Source organism: Filicampus tigris, chromosome 7 (genome assembly GCF_054856515.1).
Source record: "Filicampus tigris isolate MCC_2025a chromosome 7, RoL_Ftig_1.0, whole genome shotgun sequence".
Taxonomy (NCBI): domain Eukaryota; kingdom Metazoa; phylum Chordata; class Actinopteri; order Syngnathiformes; family Syngnathidae; genus Filicampus; species Filicampus tigris.
In genome coordinates, this window is record NC_141223.1 from 20,775,473 (window position 1) to 20,796,471 (window position 20,999).

Here is a 20,999-nt window from a genome sequence, read left to right on the forward strand (position 1 = left end):
CATTTTGGTGAAAGATCGGCTACATACCAGTTCAACCATTACAGGCACTTGAAAAATGTTCTTAGATTAAAATCATTAATTTAGGGCAGCTGTGGCATGAACCCTTCAATAGGGAGCTTTGTAATAGGAAATTGGGAATTGCTAATGCCAGTAAGCTTTCAATAGGGAATTGTTGTAATGCATTTGTGAAGCCATGGCAATGAAAAGCCCCCTGACAACAATAGAAAAACAAAAGAGAAGACATTGGGCATATGTTTTCCAAATGTACATTTTATTTTAAACAAAAGTACAAAAAACAAAACCGATATTTACAATACTTGCATCATGGCAATGTTCACTTTCTTTGGCCAGTCTTCCAATTGGATGCTTTCAATTTGGAAATGAATTATTTAATTAACTGTTTATCTCAAGTTTGCAAGCGTGTTTCACCAACAGTTCAAAACGAGGGATGGGGGATAAAAAGCTGTGTGAGGACCGGGGTCCATCATTCATCTTGTACAACATAAATAGCAACAGCAACAACAACAAAATTATTTTCATACTTCACAATAGCATCGCCACATTTTGAGAACCAGCTGCGACAACTCAGCTCAACTGAAATATGAATCACTGAATGAAGACACACAAGTGGGTAGATTTCCCCGAAAGGGACATCAAATCCACCTAACCTAATCACTCGCTGGGTCAATCCGCGCGCTCGTTGATGGCCGACGCCGTACAGTACATTTGGAAAAAAAAAAAAAGTCATAAACAGCGCATTGTTGCCAAGACCAACTTCAGTAACTGCTCTACGCCACGCATGAATAAACAGATGTATGTAGGTCAAAACAACAAAAACGAAATAACAATAGATGACAATAAGCCACGATGCACTTCCTACACATCTTTACGGCGAAGGCAAAATTGGTCTAGAAGTTATTTCACTTGCAGCAACTAACCAAGAAACATTTCTTGCTAATAAACACGATTGCTAACAGAACACAGAGCTACATTGTGTATGCGCGTGTCAAGTAGAGCACGTATATCACATCCAGTATCCAATTGTTTGCTTTTCTCCAGAGTGGGATTGGATTTGTAGTCAAATTCTCCCTGAAATCAAATCCAAGCTGTCTTGATTGTAATGTACATTTTTTTCTTCTTTTCCCAAAAGATGAGGTGAGGAGGAGAAACATGTCAAATGTCATGTTCTCACTGCAAAGGACAACAGCGTTAGAACGTCAAACACATGATAGTGTGCAAATAGGTGTGGATGCTCTGCTACCTTTCACATTCCCAAAGGATGGTAGATGGCTTGGCTGTTTCTCTACACTTCAGCTTTTTGGCTGTTGTCCTCCACCTTCTCCTCAAGCTTTCTGTCCTCCTCGGAGGAGCCGTTCGCTTTCTCGCCAGTCTTCCAGCTGCCTTGTCTGTTGAGGATGGCACATTTTTCATCATTACCGGTACTAGGGCTGCAACGAATTGAATAACTCAAATACAAAAAAGGTTGATGCGAAATATCGGCCTTGAAGCTTCGCTGGGTACTACCAGTGTATTTACCAGAGCTGGGCAGTCCGTCCCGGTGGCGGAACGGCCCGTCCCTCCGTCCCCGATGGACGCCCATTTTTGGGGCAGAGGACGGGGGGGTGACACATTTGAAAATAAGGGGCAGACTAAGTAAGGGCGGAGGTGGATTTTAGTCCGGCCCACGAATTGGCCCGCACGCGTGTGACGTGGTCACGAGGCGGCCAAATTTCATCTCAGTCTACTCGGCGAAAGGCTTCTTTAGGCTACTTAAGACTCCCGCGTCGGCGCGGGCGAAAACTGCCGCATTGCATCACGTGACCGACGCATTGTGCTGTGAGACATGTTGGCGACAGGTCTGCAACACATGCCGCACACGTCAGAAATTGTTGCCGCGTATACGACTCCGCGCGCATTCTCTCTCGTGATCGGACCGTTATGTCACATGTTGCGATGACGTACGGTTTCCCCCGGCTCGGCCAGGCAATTTTTTTATTGCCACGGATGAGAGGATCCACCTCGCAGCTCGTTGCTGCTGCGAAGCAAACTAGTTTGGCAGAGGCGTGGGTGTTATGTCACGAATGTTTGTGTGAAGAAGCTACACACGCACGTACCACCTTCGCCGCCACCTTCCAGATCGTTTTCACAATACAATTAATGCATTGTCTAGTCATCTAGGTCCCTTTGTTGTCACAGGCACGATATCTATTGTTGTCGCTGTCTTTTTGGTCGCTGCTCCACAGTAAAAACGCAGACCGGAATTGTCCATAAAAGGCAGAGGAAATTCCGCCCTGCTGTGTCCTAGTCAGTAGCCGTAGCGACGCCCCCTGACTTGGAATGAAACTAACACATTTTCAAAACAACGCGTGTGGGTTGTGCGCGAGTATAAAGGCAAACTGCCGCAGTGACGTCATGTTCATCGAGGTTGGTTCATCAAGTTCATGCACTTCTTCTGGCGTCTTCCCTGCTTAAACAACCGACGCAGGAGGACAGTGTTTCGATGTGTCTTCTTTGAAGTTGAACAACCTCACTCTAATTCACCTCTCTTTCTTTCTTCTTCGCTCCAGAAATGCGCCACAGCAAACCAACCGCAAAAGGAACAAATATTTAAGCAGGATAAAAATAAATCTATCCCCACAACACAATATTGCAGCATGTTAGAAAAATACTACATACGCAATAATATATGCAATCCCAAAATGAATATACAAAAATGAAAATATCCATTGGCAACTAAATCATATCGTCGCTGTCCTGTGAAAAACACTTTTTTCACATTGTGTGCAATGCACAGCGTTCCCGCCGGGGCTCCCAATGAAAGTATGTACGCGCAGTTGGGTAACGACTAGTGGCGCGTTTGAAGCGTGTCCACAGCTAATGAGCTTTAAATAAACCTCTGCGTTGGCATATCTCCCACGGCACATCATGCACGGACGTTTTTTTTTCTGGTGGGTGGGGCCGTACGTAAGGACGGAACCACTTTAAAAGGAGGGCACTCGGGGGGGGGGGGGGGGGGGCGATACATTTTATGAATATGGACGGAGGGACGAGGCCGGAAAGGTACCCAGGCCGCGTCAGGTGCCCAGCTCTGGTATTTACATTCTCCTTCACTGACACCCACGTCACTCACCAGGCCAAGCCTTACCCTTTAAAGCCATACACACACACACTACAATAGAATGTAAGGATGGCTACCCCAAGTAGACAAAAATAATACCTGCCCCTCACATGCATGTGTTACTGTGTTGACTAATGCAAAGTATTTTTTTTTTTTTATCTGATTACTGGATTAATCGATGTCATACTGTAAAGTAGTATAGTATAATCTGTAGAATTCTCGATAAGACAAGTATTAGATAGCTGCAGCCCTAAATAATAATCATTACAGCGAACCTGCAATATTTTGGGGAGAACCTGAATGATGCTGAAAATCTTGTCAATTTGCTGTTTAGAGAATTAGACCAAAGCAAAGTGTTACTTTTGTGCTATCTGGTAGCAACCGGTACTGTTGTAAGGTTTAATGCATTGACAGTGGTTTTTTTGCCTAATGAAGGCACCTCGTGCAGTCAAAAGTGTGTTTCTGCTTCTCTCGCGATGCAGTTATTAATAGCTGTGTAATCTAGTTTGCATGTTAAAACTTGCCTGTAAACTATTCCCTAACATTTGTTATTATATTTGTGTGATGTTTAGTTTGTGCTAGTGTCATTTAGGCTGGCATGCTAGCTAATACTATGAATGAGGCTCATGTGGAGGTGGTTTGTTTGTGTTGAAAACCACAAAATACTGTTTATGTGACATGGGTTCATGATTGTGTACATGCTAGAAGCATGGTGTTGATGTTAATCGAGGCCTTATTTCGCAGGCTGAATTACGACTCACTTGGATTTCTTCTGGTAGATTCCGCAGGCCAGCCCAATGACCATGGCGGCGATGAGAAGGCCGACCACCACTCCGACCACCAACTTGGTTTGATCGGCGTCCTTCGATTGGTCTGCACGACAAGAGAGAAAGACCAGCGTCACGCGCCTGATGGTCACGCGCCAGTGCGGACGGACCTCCTGACCACCAACAGGAAGTTGCACTCTAATCGGCTGGATGGACACACTGCCACTGTACATGATTATGAATCGCTGTGGTGAATGTTGGTGACAGCAGTTCTTTTTGTGACATCTTTTGTTCAGCCAGCAGGTTAATGGGTCATGTTTGCCAGGATGCTGGTGGCGCTGCTCCTTCTGAGTATCGCTATTCCACATTTATCGATTTCTTTCCGAGAGCATTTGCTTTCTTAGACGCTTCCCCCAATTCTCACAAAGCAAGAAGACGTCTACGACTTACCTCGTTTATCCACTCTCACCTCCTCAAATACTGAAATCAGATACGAAATGAAAATTCAGTTCCAACCAAGGCAAAAATGACGTCTAATGCTACGTCTCATCTACGGTCTGCATGCAGGAGTTTGAGATCAAAAAGAGCACAGGTCGAGTCCCAGCATCCCAACACACACACACGCAGACATGATTCAGCATGAGAAGAGGATGAAACGGTGACACGGCAAACCTTTAAGATGAGACGGCTGTCATGCAGGCATCAGTTACTTGTTATGATGGACAAAAGTATTCAGACATACCTTAATGAATTAATCAATTAAGCAGTGTGGAAGAAGCCCATTAAACATCCTATTTATGTCATGGAAGGCCTTGTTATTTTCTTATTTTTATTATGCAGTGGACCCCCGCTATTTGAGGGGGATAGATGGGGTCCGGGCCGCCCCGCAAATGGCGAAAATTTATATCTGCCTATTATTGACGCTCGCACGATTATTGCGGTGATATTTGTTTAACCCCCAAAATTCAGGCAAGGATATACCGCCAATGACCGTCAAGTGGTTTTCACCTAAAACTGGAGTTGTACCTCCTTGCTCGCAAAAAAATATTGATCTAAATAGGTGAATCCGCCGGGGTCCGCTGTATAGATTTTAAATCATAATTCGGAATATTTTATGTATTACTAGGGATGCATTTATTGACTTTTTAAAAATGAGTATTCTATCGATTAGCACATCAATTAACCAAGCAATCAGATAAAAAAAAATGATTTTGCAAATTGAATACAATAAAATGTGAGGGGCAGGTACTACTTTTGTCCATTTGGGGTCAACATCCTCACATTGTACTGTAGTATCTGTGACTTTGAGTGGTTTTCTTAAAAAGGCGGGGCCTGGCCTGGTGAGTGCTGTGGGCGTCAGCGAATGAGAGTGTAGAGTTGCCTGGCTGTTAACTGGCTTTCACTTGTGAGTGATTACTCAAATTGAGTGAATCCTAGCAGGCCTATTATATATTGACACAGCATTGGGAAAAAAGGGGGCAGAAATCTCTACTTAATACACAAAGATTATTATTATTACTACTTATTTACCTCAAGTTACCACACAAAAATAAAGCAATTTTAAGCGCAGTGTTTCCCATCCATTAACGTGCTGCGCAAAATTCTCCGATTTCAATCTAATCGCACCCCCCAGCCACGAATAAATAAATAAATAAATGATGTATATATGTAACTTTTTCTTCCATGGTCATGTCTTGCTTTTGTAAAGGCTGAATGACCAAATACTTTTGTCCATATTGTCATGTCATTGCTTACATTTTTTTTAAACCAGTAAAGGAAAAACTAGGTAAGGTGATGGTTAATGAAAGTGAACATGATTCGTGTTGCGATATCAAATCAGCATGCGAGCAGAGTTGGAGAGCTGCATCAGTGTAGGGAGGAAAACAACGACGAGGGCAGCTTTGCGGTTGATACCGCCGGGGAGGATGCGGCGTACTTACGAGAAGACACATTGATGTCCCGCGTGTCCACGCCAAACTCGTTGGACACGGTGCACGAGACGGTCAGGTTGGCGGTGGGCACCACTGTGATTTTGTGTGTCACCTTGCCATTGACGAAGGGGCTTTCATCAAGCTGGCGGACAAAATGGCAGCATGGGTCATTTGCCTTTTCGGAGCACGGAGACATTAAAAAAAAATAAAAATAAAAATACAGCGGCATACAATTTGTTTCTGGTAACATCTATGCTACTTTGCCATTATACTGTATGTTGCCGTTAAGCTAGCGGACTTAAAGTATGTGGTTTGAATGAACATTTTGCTGTTTAAAATATCAGTGTTTAATTCTATTTTCTATTTTTCGTTTCACAGTAAACTTTGACTGGTTGACAAAGAGATTGAAGCAAGCATGCTTTCTCTCTTATTTGGTGAACTGTGCGAGAGACTGATTTTCATTTACTCAAAGTGGTTCGATAATCTACACCAGCACTCACCAACTCGAAACCCCTCGAAGGCATGTTTCAGATGTCTCCCTCCTCCAGCACACCTGATTCAAATCATCAGAATCGTTAGCAGGCTTCTGCAGAGTTTGCTGATGATTTGAATCAGGTGTGTTGGAGGAGGGAAATATCTAAAAGGTGCATGATAGCGGCCCTCGAGTTGGTGACTCCTGGCTCTACACTTTTGTAACCATGGAAATTCACAGAATGGCAAGTACTTTTTGCCACCACTAGGAGGCAATGTTGTGCTAGTTTGAGTTTTCATGCTTGTATGCGCTGAAACCTCACGGGGGGTGGGGGTGCATAGAAAGAATAACCAACACCCTTTCAGCACCTATACATCTACAGGCAGATGTGAGTACAGTGTAGTTGAATAGCCACGAGCGAGGCTTGTGTTCAGGTTTCCTTCGAAAACATGTCTCCAAAGGGTAACACAAAAATAAACCTTTTTGGTTGAGTTCAACTTGGACCAAAAGGATTGAAAATGATCCCGCACAAATTGATTTTCAGCCTAAAGCCCCTCGGGTCGCGTATGTATTTTAAGAAAAAAGTCATTAATACGATGACAGAAAGCTAGAATTTACAAGAAAGTCGTGCTATTAGAAAAAAACATTATTTTAGGAGATAAAGTATTATTGCTGAAATCATAACGTTCATTAAAGTGATACATTCATAAAAATAAAGTAGTTTTAATTTAAAAAGATCATTTATCTGTTAAAAAAAGTTGATACGACTAAAATAAAGTTGTAATATGACGAGAATAAATGTTATTATTCATGACAATCTTGCAAGTATGATGATGTAATTCACGACAAACACACATTTTGTTTTATAACAGATGATGAGTGAAGGTTGACCTGTGTTATCATAATGTCATGTTAGACTTTAGTATGTTTGGAAACTTTATATGATTACTTTTTACTATTATGATCATTTTCATGACTTTGTATTTTTGTAACATTGCGATTTCTTTCCTCAAATAAAATGCTCCTGTTTTAACAATGTTAAAACTATATTCTTGTAAAGTTTTTGTCTCATAAAATTAAACTTTTCCACCCAATAATGATTGCTATTATGTTTTATTCATGTAATGTAATTGTCTCTTATTATAATTAGGACTTGGTCCATACAAAAATATACAACTTCATACTCCTAATAACACAACCTTTTACAATTCGGACTTTTCTGTCCTTGAAAAACATACTTTCTTAAGTTATTAGGAAAACATTTCTTGTAATAAAGCTTTTGTTCTAAACCTCCCCAAAAAAACAATTTTATGGTTGTTGCCCTAAAAACAAGGCTTCTCTCGTAATAGTTTTTCTAACTGACTTCAAATTAAATATATATATCAATTTTTTTTCGTAGTAAAGGCTGATCTCATTTTGTGGAGGTGTAGTGAATATTGATGTGGCAAACATAAAAAAGAACGCAGTTTCACACAGACAGAAGGTATCAAAGCAAATTAGCAATGACATTTTTGCTTCTGTCTCGCACAAATGATGTTTTTACGTTTGATTTCTTAAAATACATCAAGTGAAACACTAGCTGTCTCAACTACTGCTGCTGCTGCAAAAAACAAAACAAAAAAACATCATCAAGACCTGTCAGGCTGTTAGTGTGTTTCATCAAGGTGGAAAATGTCTCCACAGTCAATTAATTTCTTCATTACCAGATGTCTCAAATATAGAAAATATGTAGTGATCTTTGCGTAACCTTGGAAACGATGACCATTTTCCCATGGGGGAGGGAGAGACAGAAAAAATTTAGCATCAGAACAGCCCTTTTGCTATTGTATATTTTCCTGATAACAGGAATGAGTAAAATTACCCTTGCCGCCACTGCTGTGGCAGTGCGAGTGTGTGTATGCGCGCGTGCATATACATACCGAGGTGCCATTGATGCTCCAGGAAACAGATGGCTTTGGAGAGCCCTCAGCCTCACAAATCAAGACTTTATGTTGACCGTCTTCACTACGCTGTTTGGACAGCCCCTTGATCACTGGAGCACCTGTAACGGAATGCTCTTGTTGTGATCTTCTTTTTTTCAATCACACAAACGGCCAATATAAAGTGCCGACCTCAAAGCAATAGCCAGAATTGTTCACTTTCGTATTGCCAACATGATTGAAACTTTTGTCCTGTCAATTCCGGGAGGTAGTTCACCCCATTTTGCCCAGAAGAGTGAAACAGCAGTGATAACAAACTAAGCAAAGCCGACAAATTAGTCAAAAGGACATAATTTGCCTAATCAGGGTATTTTTTTTAAGTGTAGAGCTGTCAGGAACTACACTTACAGACAGAGACTCAGCTGGTTGCCTGGCAACAGGGCACAGAAATGCAGAGAAATCAGAAAGGGTCATTTTTCACCCTTCATCTTTTTATATGCTAAAAAAATGACAGGGCATGCGAATTTGTGCTAATCGAGGGCAACGCTTCATCGCTGTTTTAATAAAATATGCATCTCTAGGGGCTAAGCTAAACTTATAGCCATTGAGGGGCTACATGCTGAGTTCAGCCTGGCTGATATGACAATTCAAGTAGTTGAGATCATACTTAGTAATAGCTAGGGATAGACCGATTACCGTTCGGGCCGATTATCGGCGCCGATATTAATCTTTTTGATAAATGTCGGCATCTGCCTTTTTTTTTTTTTTTTTTTTTTTTTTAAATCTGCGCTGGCCGATAATAAATCACATTAAAACTGTGGAAATCAAAACAAATATACATGTGAAAGTTTAACATTTCTGTCATTTTGAAATCTTCATTTACCGTGGAAAACTACATGGAGCTATTGTTTAAGTTGTCATTTATCCTTTTTAAGACATGCTGACAACCCCGGGTGCTATCTGAAGTTTTTGTAAGAATTTTATAACAGAGAAGTATATTCTCAAAATTTTCTTGAAATAATTATTTAAAAAAAATCAATATTATGCAAACCTGAAACATTGTTCAATAAATATGCTTAAAGACGTTGCAACAATGTTAAGAGTAAATGTTTCTTTAGATTTTGATGCTTCTTGACTACTAATAATCGGTATCGGCCCTGAAAAAAGCATATCGGTCTATATCTAGTAATTCATGATCACCGCTTACTGTCAGTGGATTACATGTAAATGTCCAAAGTGAGACTTCACCGACAAAAATAACAAATCATTTACACAAATAAAACCATTCAATGGGGAAAAAAATAAAAGTGAAAGTTTAATCATTAAATATGATGTAAATATTGTACATTAGAGGTAAAAAGATTCATTAGTAGGGGTGTAACGGTACGCTAAATCACATTTCAGTTTGGTCCGGTTTCTTGGAAACTTCATTTTGGTATATTTTTGGTACAAAAAACTGAATTAAAAAAATGTTTATTTTGAAAAGATGACAAGTAAACGGTACATTTTTTAGAAAAAAATAAATAAAAGCAAACCATTCAGGTGATATTCTAAGACATTACACCAGAATAAGAAATACACTAACAATAAAGGTCTCTTGATTTTGTAAACTATTAAGACACTAAAATCTTTGAACACTAAGCATCAACAGCCTATGACACATCTAAGTATTCGAGTTAAAGACAAGTTGTCATTACAGTACATGTATACAATGTTTGTGATGAAAGAAATACATAACAGTTTGTTATGTATTTAACTGCTAACTATATTAAAACTCTTTATAATGAAAAACGAACGAACAATTCGGTGAACGAATCTTTTGAACGGTTCTTTTTGATGAACTGATTCTAACGATTCAGTTCACTGATAAGAACATGCCCATCACTAGTGCCCCCACTCTCTTCTTCTGCTTCTAATGGATTTTTATGGGAGTTGGTAGCAAACCTTGGGGTTCATTACCGCCACCTACTGGTAAGGAGTGTGAACCAGGTGTGCCCCTAAACTAATACAGTGCCCCAGGAGAGTGAAAATATTCATACATACCTCACCAATGACAATAGCAACAACAGTAAACATAATAACAACCAACACACCTGACATTCCCTATTATATATTCTTTAATTCGCCTAACCAATCCTGTAGCCTTTAAATAACCATATAGAAGCTGGCAACCTTCTCTATTTTTCAGCATTTCAACCAAATCCAGTTTCCCATTTTCCAATACACAGATCAAATATCTTCTTCCCTTCCCCACTCTCCTACGCGTGCAACACTCAAGAACATCTGTGTGAAAACTCGCCTACTCGCACATAAGCCAGCGCTAATACTAAAAACTGATCAGAAGCGGTACGCAAGTGGACCGAACCGAAATTAATACACCCGCGCATACCGTTACATCACTATTCATTGGGATATAAATTTAGTGCATAAGATGAGCAAAGACCATTAAACACAATGTACAAATCGTACATTAGAGGTGCATGGGCCATTAATATGGTACAAAATACTAGAGCTTCTAGAGCATTACAAATGATGCGAATGTGTTTCATTAGAGGTGCAAAGACCATGAAATATCATCTAAATATGATACATGGAATGTGCACCAACAATTGAATATGGTGCACATAGCATTGAATGTAATGTAACTGTGTTACAGTAGAGGTGCACAGTCAATTACATATGATATAAAAACACACAATTAGAGTGGTACAGAGCATAAATAGGATAGAATACAAAAGCATGAGTCAAGTTGAGTTTAAAATAATATGGAGCAATTAAAGACCAAGTCAACCCAAACATATTTTTTTCCAAAATATGTTCTATACAGGCCCACTAGTCTAAACACGTCATTCTGATTAATGCTGCGTTTGTGGAATATGGCAAATCCACCCGTTTTTAGCTAACTCAGGGACAGGCCATTTTGTCACTTCTTACGACTGAGGATGACTTCGAAGTTGCTCAGGGCTCAGATAATGACCAGTCAGGGCTCAGCTTCAGAAACCAGGCGAGCCGTGATTGGTCGTTATCTGAGCCCTGAGCAACTTGGATGTCGTCTTCAGTCGACAGAAGTGACAAGTGGCGGCCCCCTGAGATGGCTAAAAGTGGGTGCATTTTACTGCTTCATTTATATCCCACAGACGCAATATTAATCAGAATACTTTATTTCAACCAGTGGGCCTGAATAGAACATATTCTGGCAAAAAATATTGCTTGGGTTGACTTCCTCTAAAAAAATCAACATACAAAAACATTTTTGGGACAAATTTTGCTTGTGTACACCAACTATGCTTCCTGACATCCATGTGGAAAGGTCACTTGTGCTTTCTCTCGCATGGTGTCAACATCAGAGCTGGGCATTGTCCCTCCGTCCCCGAGTTTCCGTCCTGCATATTTAATTGACCCGCGCGGTCCCAGCCCGTGCCTCGCCGGCGACAGCCAATCGGCGTCGAGAACGTAATCTTCACGACACACCCAGGCGCCACACGAGCAGACAAGTGAAATGCAGAGTCGAGGAATAGCAAAACAAGTGCTTTTTACTTTTTACTGAAGCCTGACTAGAACCGCGTAAGGGTGAATATCCAGCAGTTATGAACAGAAATGTTGTACTACAATCAAAACGTATCTAGACAAAAAATCAGGCGAGGGCTACATTAGCAATTTTGCACATGCTCTAACACCGGCCGGAACTCGCCAGGCTTAAATAGCCCAATCACAAATATTCTCATTGAGATATTTACACTCACCATTACTGTTAGGACCAAAAGATTCAAATAATACCATGAAATGTATTTCAAACCATACAGCTAAGCCCTCAGTCTCTGCTTGAAGCAGTTAAGATCTAGCAAAAATATGGGAAAAATATTGACTTATGTACAAAGAACATGTACATTAGTAGGCCTACACGATGTGTCTTTTGATCATCGCGATTGCGATGTGCACATACGCAATAGTCACATAGCAGGACGTGCGATGTTTTAACTTTTTTTTTTTCTTAGAACACGCAAACTTTTACTTTGCTCCATAAAAGCGGCAAGCTACTCCGTGTTCTTGCACAGCCTGTCTCGCTCACCCCCTCCTTCCTGCCAATCAGTCACCGGCCCCTCCCCCTCCACTCTGCTCTGAAATCGCCGTTGTTGCTGCAATCGCCGTCACAAGCCCCTGTATGAGCAGTTCAAACTAAGAAGTGGGACCTGAGGTGAAACTTCATCTACTCGAAAAACAATTCTGTAATGGTTTTTCGAGGCCTTTGCCAGCATAACTCCTTATGATAAGAAGTCCAAAGAGCACAGAAAAATCATGGATGCAATATGTTTTACCGACCGTTTTAGGTATTGTTATATTTTTGTGAACAACGCAGATGACTAATGCACCTGCCCTTTAAGTTTGACTATTTTTGTTCTAATTTGTTTACAACTTTGCTGCAGTTTCACAAAGTTTTTTTTATCTTAATGTTATATTTTTGTAAACAACTCAGGCGCTGGTACACCTGTTTATAACTCTGCAGCTGCTTTAGAGGTTTTTTATTTTCTTCTATTTTTTGAAATGACTCAAGGGTCTAGTGCACCTGCTCTTTTTATTTTTTTTTGTTTAAAATATGTTTAATATTTTGCTGGGGCGGCACGGTGGTCAACTGGTTAGCACATCCGCCTCACAGTTCAAAGGTCGTGGGTTCGATCCCGGCCCCGGCCTCCCTGTGTGGAGTTTGCATGTTCTCCCCGTGCCTGCGTGGGTTTTCTCCGGGTACTCCGGTTTCCTCCCACATTCTAAAAACATGCATGGTAAGTTGATTGGACTCTCTAAATTGCCCCTATGTGTGATTGTGAGTGCGGATGTTTGTCTTTGTGTGCCCTGCGATTGGCTGGCAACCAATTCAGGGTGTCCCCCTGCCTACTGCCTGAAAACAGCTGGGATAGGCTCCAGCACGCCCCGCGACCCTTGTGAGGATAAGCGGTACCGATAATGGATGGATGGATAATATTTTGCTGCTGTTTACATTGAAGTGTGAAATACAATGTTAAATAATCTATTATGTTACAGAGACATGACCTCTGTGATCCCTTTTATATACAGCCATCATCATTCACAGATGAACCCCCTTAGTCTGGATTAAAACGATATTATATGAATACAATGATGTCATAGTGAGTTAACCAAATTATTCCCAAACAAATCTATTCAAGTTATCTGGTGAAAATTCTATTTTTAACATCGCAATATACATCGCAACCCCCCCAAAAATCGCTATGTCATTTTTTTCCAACATCGTGCAGCCCTATGCATTAGTACAAAATGTAAAGCATTTTGGGGTTAAAAATGTGTTTTTATATTACACAATTGCACATAAATGCATATTTGTACTTGACGGCAAGTAGTACAGTAATACTTGAACCATTTTTAAAAACTTGAAATCCTCGACGCGGTTGGCCGACCGACTGGGAACCACGTGGGTCGATTGAATACGCAGAACGGAAACTCGGGGATGGAGGGCCGATGCCCAGCTCTGCTAATCATCATTCGCTCCATGCACCGCCAGGCTTTTGCATATCAGGGCTAGCAACTAACTTTTTGCACTGGTATGCCCAAATTTATTTACCTCTGGTGCACCAGCACACTACGATAGACCATCTTAAATCAAGTATATTCTTTTTGAAGAGAAAATGACTTTACTGTCAACAATATTGAACATTGGCACTGACATTTAAAATGATGAAATATCGTAATAAAAAATACAAGTAAAACAGACTCAGGCTCTGTTCACAAAAATTGCACTTAAGCAAATAGTAAACTTTGGTACAGCAGTATTGAGAGCCACTAATACCTTCCTCTCCCACCCCCTCGATAGGCTGGTCGCACCGGTGCAACCTCTTTTTTTTTTTTTTTTAAGTGTACCATTGAGAACCTAGGTTGCCTGGACAACAAAATTGATCTCCGTCTCGAGCCCTGCGCATAATGTACTTTAAATATAACACATTAGTAATTGACCATTTCCAGGAGCACTGCAGCAGAGACAATTAAATGTAATCTTTTTAAGTACATAATTGTACAGCATTATTGGAATTGGGCACTTAGACCTGCAGTGTGAGTAAGTGAGTTTGGTTTGTTGAGGTCCTTACCTTCAACAACCAGGTCAAAAGAAGCCTTCTCGCTAAGAGCTCCCATCTTCACTTCACTCTCATAGCGGCCAGAATCTGAGTATTTAAGTTTGTTAAACTTGGGCTCTTTGTCCAGCTTGAAATTGTCCTGATGAGAACAAAACATTGTTTTTGATGTCAAGAACAAAGTGATGCTTTGAGGCAGACACTTTTGGCAACAAACGTTTTTTTTTTTTTTTTTTACCTTGGTCCAGAAGACCTTTGATTCCCCCGAAGAGTCGATCTGGAAAGATACCTCCAAGACCTCCCCAGCCGTCTTGACAACGTTCCCGGTGGGGCTTAAATTGATGTCTAGGTCTAAGAGAGACAAAGAGTTGAGAGGATGGAGAAACAGATGCTCACAACTCTGACAAGCTCGGATATATTTCTATTATTAACAACACTCCTCTTGCTGCGCCGACCGTGGTTTATTAGCCGAGGATGACACAACAAAGTGAGGAGACTAAGAGATTTGAACGCAACGGGGCAAACACGCTTCACTGTCAACAGCAACACCAGAGGCTCCAAAAATGGAGAAAAATGACAGCTCTAATGGAACAATTTTTCCGAGAAACGCAGCGTGATGTCTTACAATTGACTGTGACGTTCTTGGAAGCCATCATGGCGGGGTTGTCAATTAGGGAGCATTGGTATTCACCGGTGGTGTCACGCGAGACATGAGTGAGGGTGTATGTAGCCGTATTTTTCACAGGAATGACATTGCCCTGCAAACACACACAATAGGTACTGATTAGCTCGAGATGCTCCGCGGATTTACCACACCGTGAGAGACTACAGACGCATCCGTGTACCTGGAGGTGGAAGTTGAAGCTGGTCGGGGCCGGGTTGCCGTCCGCCACGCACTTGAGAGTCACGTTGTCACCTTCCACCAGAGGTTCTGGGGCAAGCACCTGCAGGACGATGTTCTCCGTGGAGTCTGGAGGAAGGAGAGGAGCGCAAACTCCAAGCGGTCAAATGCGGGAACCGGTCTACAGTTTAGAAATACACGGCATCATATGGAGTGGTGCGCCTAATATTGTGGTAACTTCGTTTAAAGTCACTGTAAAGTGAAACAAAAAAAGTCTTCTAAATTTGACACAGCACAGAGAAGACCGTTGTAACAAAAAAATCACCAAGTATGTAAAATGAGGCTTTGAAATACCGTAGTGAAGAATTATGCCATTGCTGCTGCTGCTCTCAAATGCACCCCACTTAACTGTTAACTGTCAATCAAATTCCACTGCTACGACCTAGATGCCACTTTTAACTACATGTTTGAAGCATGAAAATATACCCGCTTAAAGTCTCTAGTGGCTGGAACATATCCCACAAAAGCCTGGCGGCCCGCCAGGCCTATTAAACACGGGGGGAAACACTGAACATGTGTAATGTAATTGGAAATAAATCTTAACTTCACTTCACGGTTTTGAATTATAAGTGGAGCCTATCTCAGTTGACTTTGGGAAAGAGGCGGGGTATACCAATTGCCAATTGCATGGCATGTATTTAGACAAAATGACATGTTATGGTTAACATTCTGGTCTCTAAATATTAAGGATCTCACAATATCCAAATGTCACGATACGATAATATCGCGATATGAACCTCACAATACGATCATTATCACGATATTGTGGGGCGGTTGGTGAGATATATATATATATATATATATATATATATATATATATATATATAAAAAGGTCACAATATTGTATAAAAGCTCACAATATTGTAAAAAAACAAAAACATTCTGTTTTTGTACAAAACAGCATTTCCAAAGAAATAGGCTTGGCCTGTCATGCGCTCCTATTGGCTCAGCAGCGCAAAGTATCATGGTCTTCTATGTAGTTCACAATGCTGCGTTCGACTGAAGCGGGCCGACTGTGATGTTGAAGAATATTTGCTGGTTTGACTGATTTATGGGACCTTTAATTGATTAGAACATAGTTTTGTTTATGTGAGCAATAATCTGTTTCTGTGTAATTTGGTTGTGTGGGTGTGTGTATGGTTTCTGTAGAACACGAAATACTAGGGATGTAACAATTCACTCAAGCCCCGATTCGATTTTGATTTTCAGTTCCTGATTTTTTTTTTTTTTTTTTTTTTTTTTTTAAATCGCTACCATGCTTGTCTGTGTTCGCTAATGTGGTGCTGCAGCCATTCGCAAACACAATATGCGATGATGTTTGCCGAATCTACACATTCAAAAAGTGGTATGCACCTGGAAAGGACATTTTTTTTTGCAAACTTTAGCAATCTAAATTAGTACAGTGTAACGAGTCGGTATGTTATGTCTTTTATTGTTTGGTGTTGCCATTAAACTAGAACGCCCGGGGTTTTTTTTTTTTTTTTTTACAACAACTATTGAACTACAAATCTGGGTGATATTTGACAAACAACTCTGCTGGCTACAATTAGCCAACTTTCACTTGTAAATTGGCCATTACCTGCCAAATGGCGATGTGACATAGTCAAATGTAAAGCAGAAAAGTCAAATTACAGGCTTTGTGGAAAATAGGTAATGTGTTAACTTGGAGTGCTGAGTTTGACTTATGTAAACCTTTGGACCACTAGTGAGTACCAAAGACAATCTCCTGGTATTCATGCGAGTACCACATGAAAAAAATGATGTGCACCCCTGCCAATGTCAGAGCTGGGCACTTGACCCTTTTGTGAATCGGGTCAATTTGTGGAGGAACTCAAATGTGTTATGTTGCCCGTCATCTGGCCATGAGCGTGGGTCTTAGAAATACAGTATTTGGGGGAAATGAAACGAGGCTTTTCAATCTCATTTCATGGAGATGTCAAGAAAGATGACGTCACGTCATTGCCGTCTGCGTGGCTACTACTATCACCGCAAATGTTGAATGTTAAGTCAAGTGGAATTAAATTAAAGTTACATATAAAACCAATACCGTTACGCAAAACAACTTTGCAGATTCACAGACAATCAAGCAGTCTGTGTCCCTGCCTGTGCATGACGTCAAGAACGGATATACTGTGACCTGGCCGACCAGACGGCGCTCAATTTGCAAATAATCTGATACGTATCCGATCTAGGACCACATATGAAAGCGATCCATGTCGGATTTGAAAAAATCGTATTTGAGTCGTTCAAACTGTCATAAAAAAATAATCAGATACAGGTCGCATACAAAAAAAAAATTGACCTGGGTCGCATTTCCTGCGGTGTGAACCTAGCCTTTGTTTTTTTCAAAGTGATGTTATATGATCTCTCATTTCTTGACAGCGACATAGTGAAAATAGTCACTTAGGAACACCTTAAAGTGTGTTAATAAGTCTAAATGTATTTAAAGCACAAGGGAGGATTAAAACCATTGAAAAAAACTTTCTTGTGGTCTTTATATTGCAGATTTCCACCTATGGGTCGTCTGGAGTGTATCCCATACCGTAAACGGGTATTCCCTGTAATTGTGTAAAAAGTCAGCACATATTTAATTCTTGGATGGATCTTAAATTGTTAAGTGATTGTGCCACTTTTAAGCATAGCGGTGTTTTTTTTTTTAAATGAATGATTCTCAACATTTGCAAAGTTCAAATGGACAGAAAGAAAGCATGCTAGATGGTAGTTGTTGGCCAAGAATTATTTAAAACCCTGAGTCATAATTCAGTTTGTGTCTTTGACAAACTGTACGCCTCTCCGTGTGAAAATGAACCAACTTATTTGGAGGCCACGCTGAGCCAACAGCTTCAATATTTAATGCTGCTTCTGCATTAATCCCATTTCACCGCTCATCCCCGCAACACTAAAGACCAAAAGTCTTGAGGTTTTTTTTTTTTTCAGATAACCTGCATAACAGAGCTGCGTTGTCAAAACGAAAGAATAATAAAACATCTTTTCAGTCAATGGAGGTAAACACAAGTCAAAATGATCATTTCATAGTTCGCGATGATGAAACTCAAAGAAACATCGTCAATTTTGCGTCCAAATGGAGAGAGGTTTGTCGTCTCACATGTGATGGTGAAAGTGAGCGCAGATGATGTCAGTTCCTTGCCCACGTTGTGCTGGGCCCTGCATGAGAACTGGGCGTCGGTGTCCTCCTTCGCAGCCGAGTACTCCAGCGTGGACGAGGTGCTCGACAGGCCACTCACGGGGTCCACCTGCACCGAGGCTCGGATGGAAACGCCTGCGCCGATAAACAAACAACAAGCTGTCAGAGGGCCCACCGCCAAGTGCACAGACACAAAAACAAATTCTTTGCAACTTTAGTCCCATGCGGAAATATCTGTTGACTCATTCTCTTTTAATGTGCACAACAAATAGACTTCACAAGGAACTCCGGACGAGGACGAAAAGACTCTAGGGTGGTCAGTTTTCCATGCAGCAGTCAAGTCAATGTCAACCCTAACAAACAACAATGAGAACCAGGGTCTCCTGTATTTAATATTGAATCAAATTCAACAGGAGAATGATAGCAGCAAGATATTAGACTAGATATTTGCGTTGACTTCCCCTTTAAATGAAAGCCGGGAGTCTACACGTTTTAGTTGAAATCCATGATAATGATGAACAAAGGCAAAGGACTGTAACTGAAAACACAAACTAAAGAGAAAGCCAATACTGTAAATGTGTTTTTATGACATTATTAATTAGACAGCACATCCTTCTACTATGATGACTCTTGTAATACAATAACACACCTTTCCCGCCATCCACCAGGGGTTTGTTGTTCTTCAGCCATGTGATGTTGGCTGCCGGACTGGCGTCTTTTGCGACACATGTGGCCAGCTGTGGAACAGAATGACAAAAGTCAGCATTTAAAGTGTCCAAATATCAGTAAAACCACCCCTCCCCCCCTTCTGATGATTTGAGGATATTCGATGCAACAGACCATGAAATGCTCAAAGACTTCTCTCTGGTCCTACGGGTATTCTAATTGCAGCAACAAGGGATGTGCTTATTACTAATTCATGAGCACCACTTCAAAAGGACTCATTACTGTAGTAACATGGTCGCTCCACGCCCCAAGAGGGGATTCCCTTGATGTTTCTTAAAACTTGTCATCTTAGGTAACGTTTGTCACATACAGGAAAAAAAACATACCTTTGTAAGTTTGCCGATCTCCAGCTCTTGCGCCTTGTCAGAAATCTCCACATCTGCAGGCGCCTCTGCAATGCACACAATTATAAATCCATTAATGAGCCGAGTGCTATCATTAAGTGCAGCAGGCACTCTAGTAAGGTTACAAAGGGGTGGACATTTTTCTTTAAATTTTCAGTATATTGCTATGGTACATTAAGATGGGTGGATTTTGGAAAAATTCCAAATTGGAAACTGCCCATAGGGATTAACATGGAAAAGTGTCACATTCAAGCATACATATAAACATTTTGTTTTGTTATTAGCAGACATCCATGCAAAATAGATAGCTCTCCTTGCCCCCATCAGTAGCTCAATTTGATTTTTTATTTGACTTGAACAGCAGCGCACTTGAAGCAGTGGAATGCCGTCAGGGCCTTCAAGGCTCTTCTGGCCCAATCAGAAGCATGGGCCAACATTTACAACATTTACATTTACATGAAACAGTTACAGTAATTTATTTTCAACAGTCATTTGTCTTCATTTCATAGCATGTGTCGGCTTCAAGCTATTTGTGGGTTAAACTTAGATTTCAGCTTTAATGTTTTGCCATGCAAATTTTATCTCGTCCCACGCCTTCAGAATCTCGAGTGCAGGCGTCGCCGACACACCTCTGAAATCACTGTTTCTTCTATTAACCAATCCGGTTCTAGATTCACCACTCCACGCCCTCATGAAGGCGTGGAGATTGATTTATGGCGGAAGACGAGGTGGTACATGGCTAAATATTCACTTTCATGGCGCACTATTCAAGCAAAACTAGACTCTATGAGGCTATAGGTCAACCAACACTGTTGCTGGGTGGCTTGTTTCAACCTGTATTTTTTTTTTTAGCACTTAGTGCAGATGTTTGGAGTAGTTTGGAGGTGCTGTATTGGAAGGTAAAGGTAGCTGTTTTTTGCTTTAATAATAATGGCACACGTGAAATACTCCTGTCTCTTCTAGCACACATGGTAATATAGGAGTTTTTGTATATTATTTTGTGACATGATGGCAGTTTTAAGAGGTGGATTAGGCCACTTAAATATCCACTGAAGGCCTAGTTCCAAAACTCACCGGCCACTCCTGACTTGAAGCTGGCTTGTAACACAAAGCAAAATAAATAAGAGCTAAATAAGAATTTATTTATTTATTTAAGTATCTAAAACCAAAATTCTAAAGTTGTGGCACTCAAAACTCAAAGTAACACCATAGATGAACGGTGTTTTTTCTGGATTATGCTACATATGTCTTTCCTATAGCTGCAGCTATTCAATATCTTTAGAATCCATTATTCAACCAAATTTTGCATTGATTAATTGGAGAAAAGCCTACATTATCAAACGACAATATGTGCATGTGCAGGTATTAATATTGCCCACTTGAGGTCGCCATCCTCACAGTCCCCACTACATTATTTGTGACTTCTGAGTGTGTGTGACTTTAAAAGGTGGTCTCTGGCTTGGTGAGTGATGTGGGTGTCAGAAAATGTGCGTGCACAGTTGGCCAGTGTGAGTTAAGCTTGGCGGCCGGCTGTTATCCTGCGCTAGTCTACAGGTTAAATGCTTGGGCGGCATTTGT

General features: G+C 40.8%; 1 protein-coding gene across 2 annotated transcripts in view; it reads right to left on the minus strand.

Moving 5' to 3' along the window:
* Window positions 1–250: 250 nt before the first annotated feature.
* LOC147145127 (CD166 antigen homolog A-like) overlaps window positions 251–20,999 on the minus strand; it is a 75,466-nt gene continuing 54,717 nt past the window's right edge. The window contains exons 5-17 of one of the 2 annotated variants that reach the window (XM_086036280.1): window positions 19,404–19,468; window positions 19,001–19,088; window positions 18,313–18,486; window positions 15,151–15,275; window positions 14,931–15,063; window positions 14,544–14,656; window positions 14,321–14,447; window positions 8,208–8,329; window positions 5,826–5,958; window positions 4,336–4,365; window positions 3,880–3,991; window positions 1,262–1,406; window positions 251–1,191 (exon numbers count right to left, since the gene is read on the minus strand). In XM_086036280.1, coding sequence (XP_085892406.1) covers window positions 1,304–1,406; window positions 3,880–3,991; window positions 4,336–4,365; window positions 5,826–5,958; window positions 8,208–8,329; window positions 14,321–14,447; window positions 14,544–14,656; window positions 14,931–15,063; window positions 15,151–15,275; window positions 18,313–18,486; window positions 19,001–19,088; window positions 19,404–19,468 — 1,325 coding nt within the window. In that variant the 3' untranslated portion in view covers window positions 251–1,191; window positions 1,262–1,303. The remainder of the gene's footprint in view (window positions 1,192–1,261; window positions 1,407–3,879; window positions 3,992–4,335; window positions 4,366–5,825; window positions 5,959–8,207; window positions 8,330–14,320; window positions 14,448–14,543; window positions 14,657–14,930; window positions 15,064–15,150; window positions 15,276–18,312; window positions 18,487–19,000; window positions 19,089–19,403; window positions 19,469–20,999) is intronic. The other variant, XM_086036281.1, reaches the window with a different exon arrangement.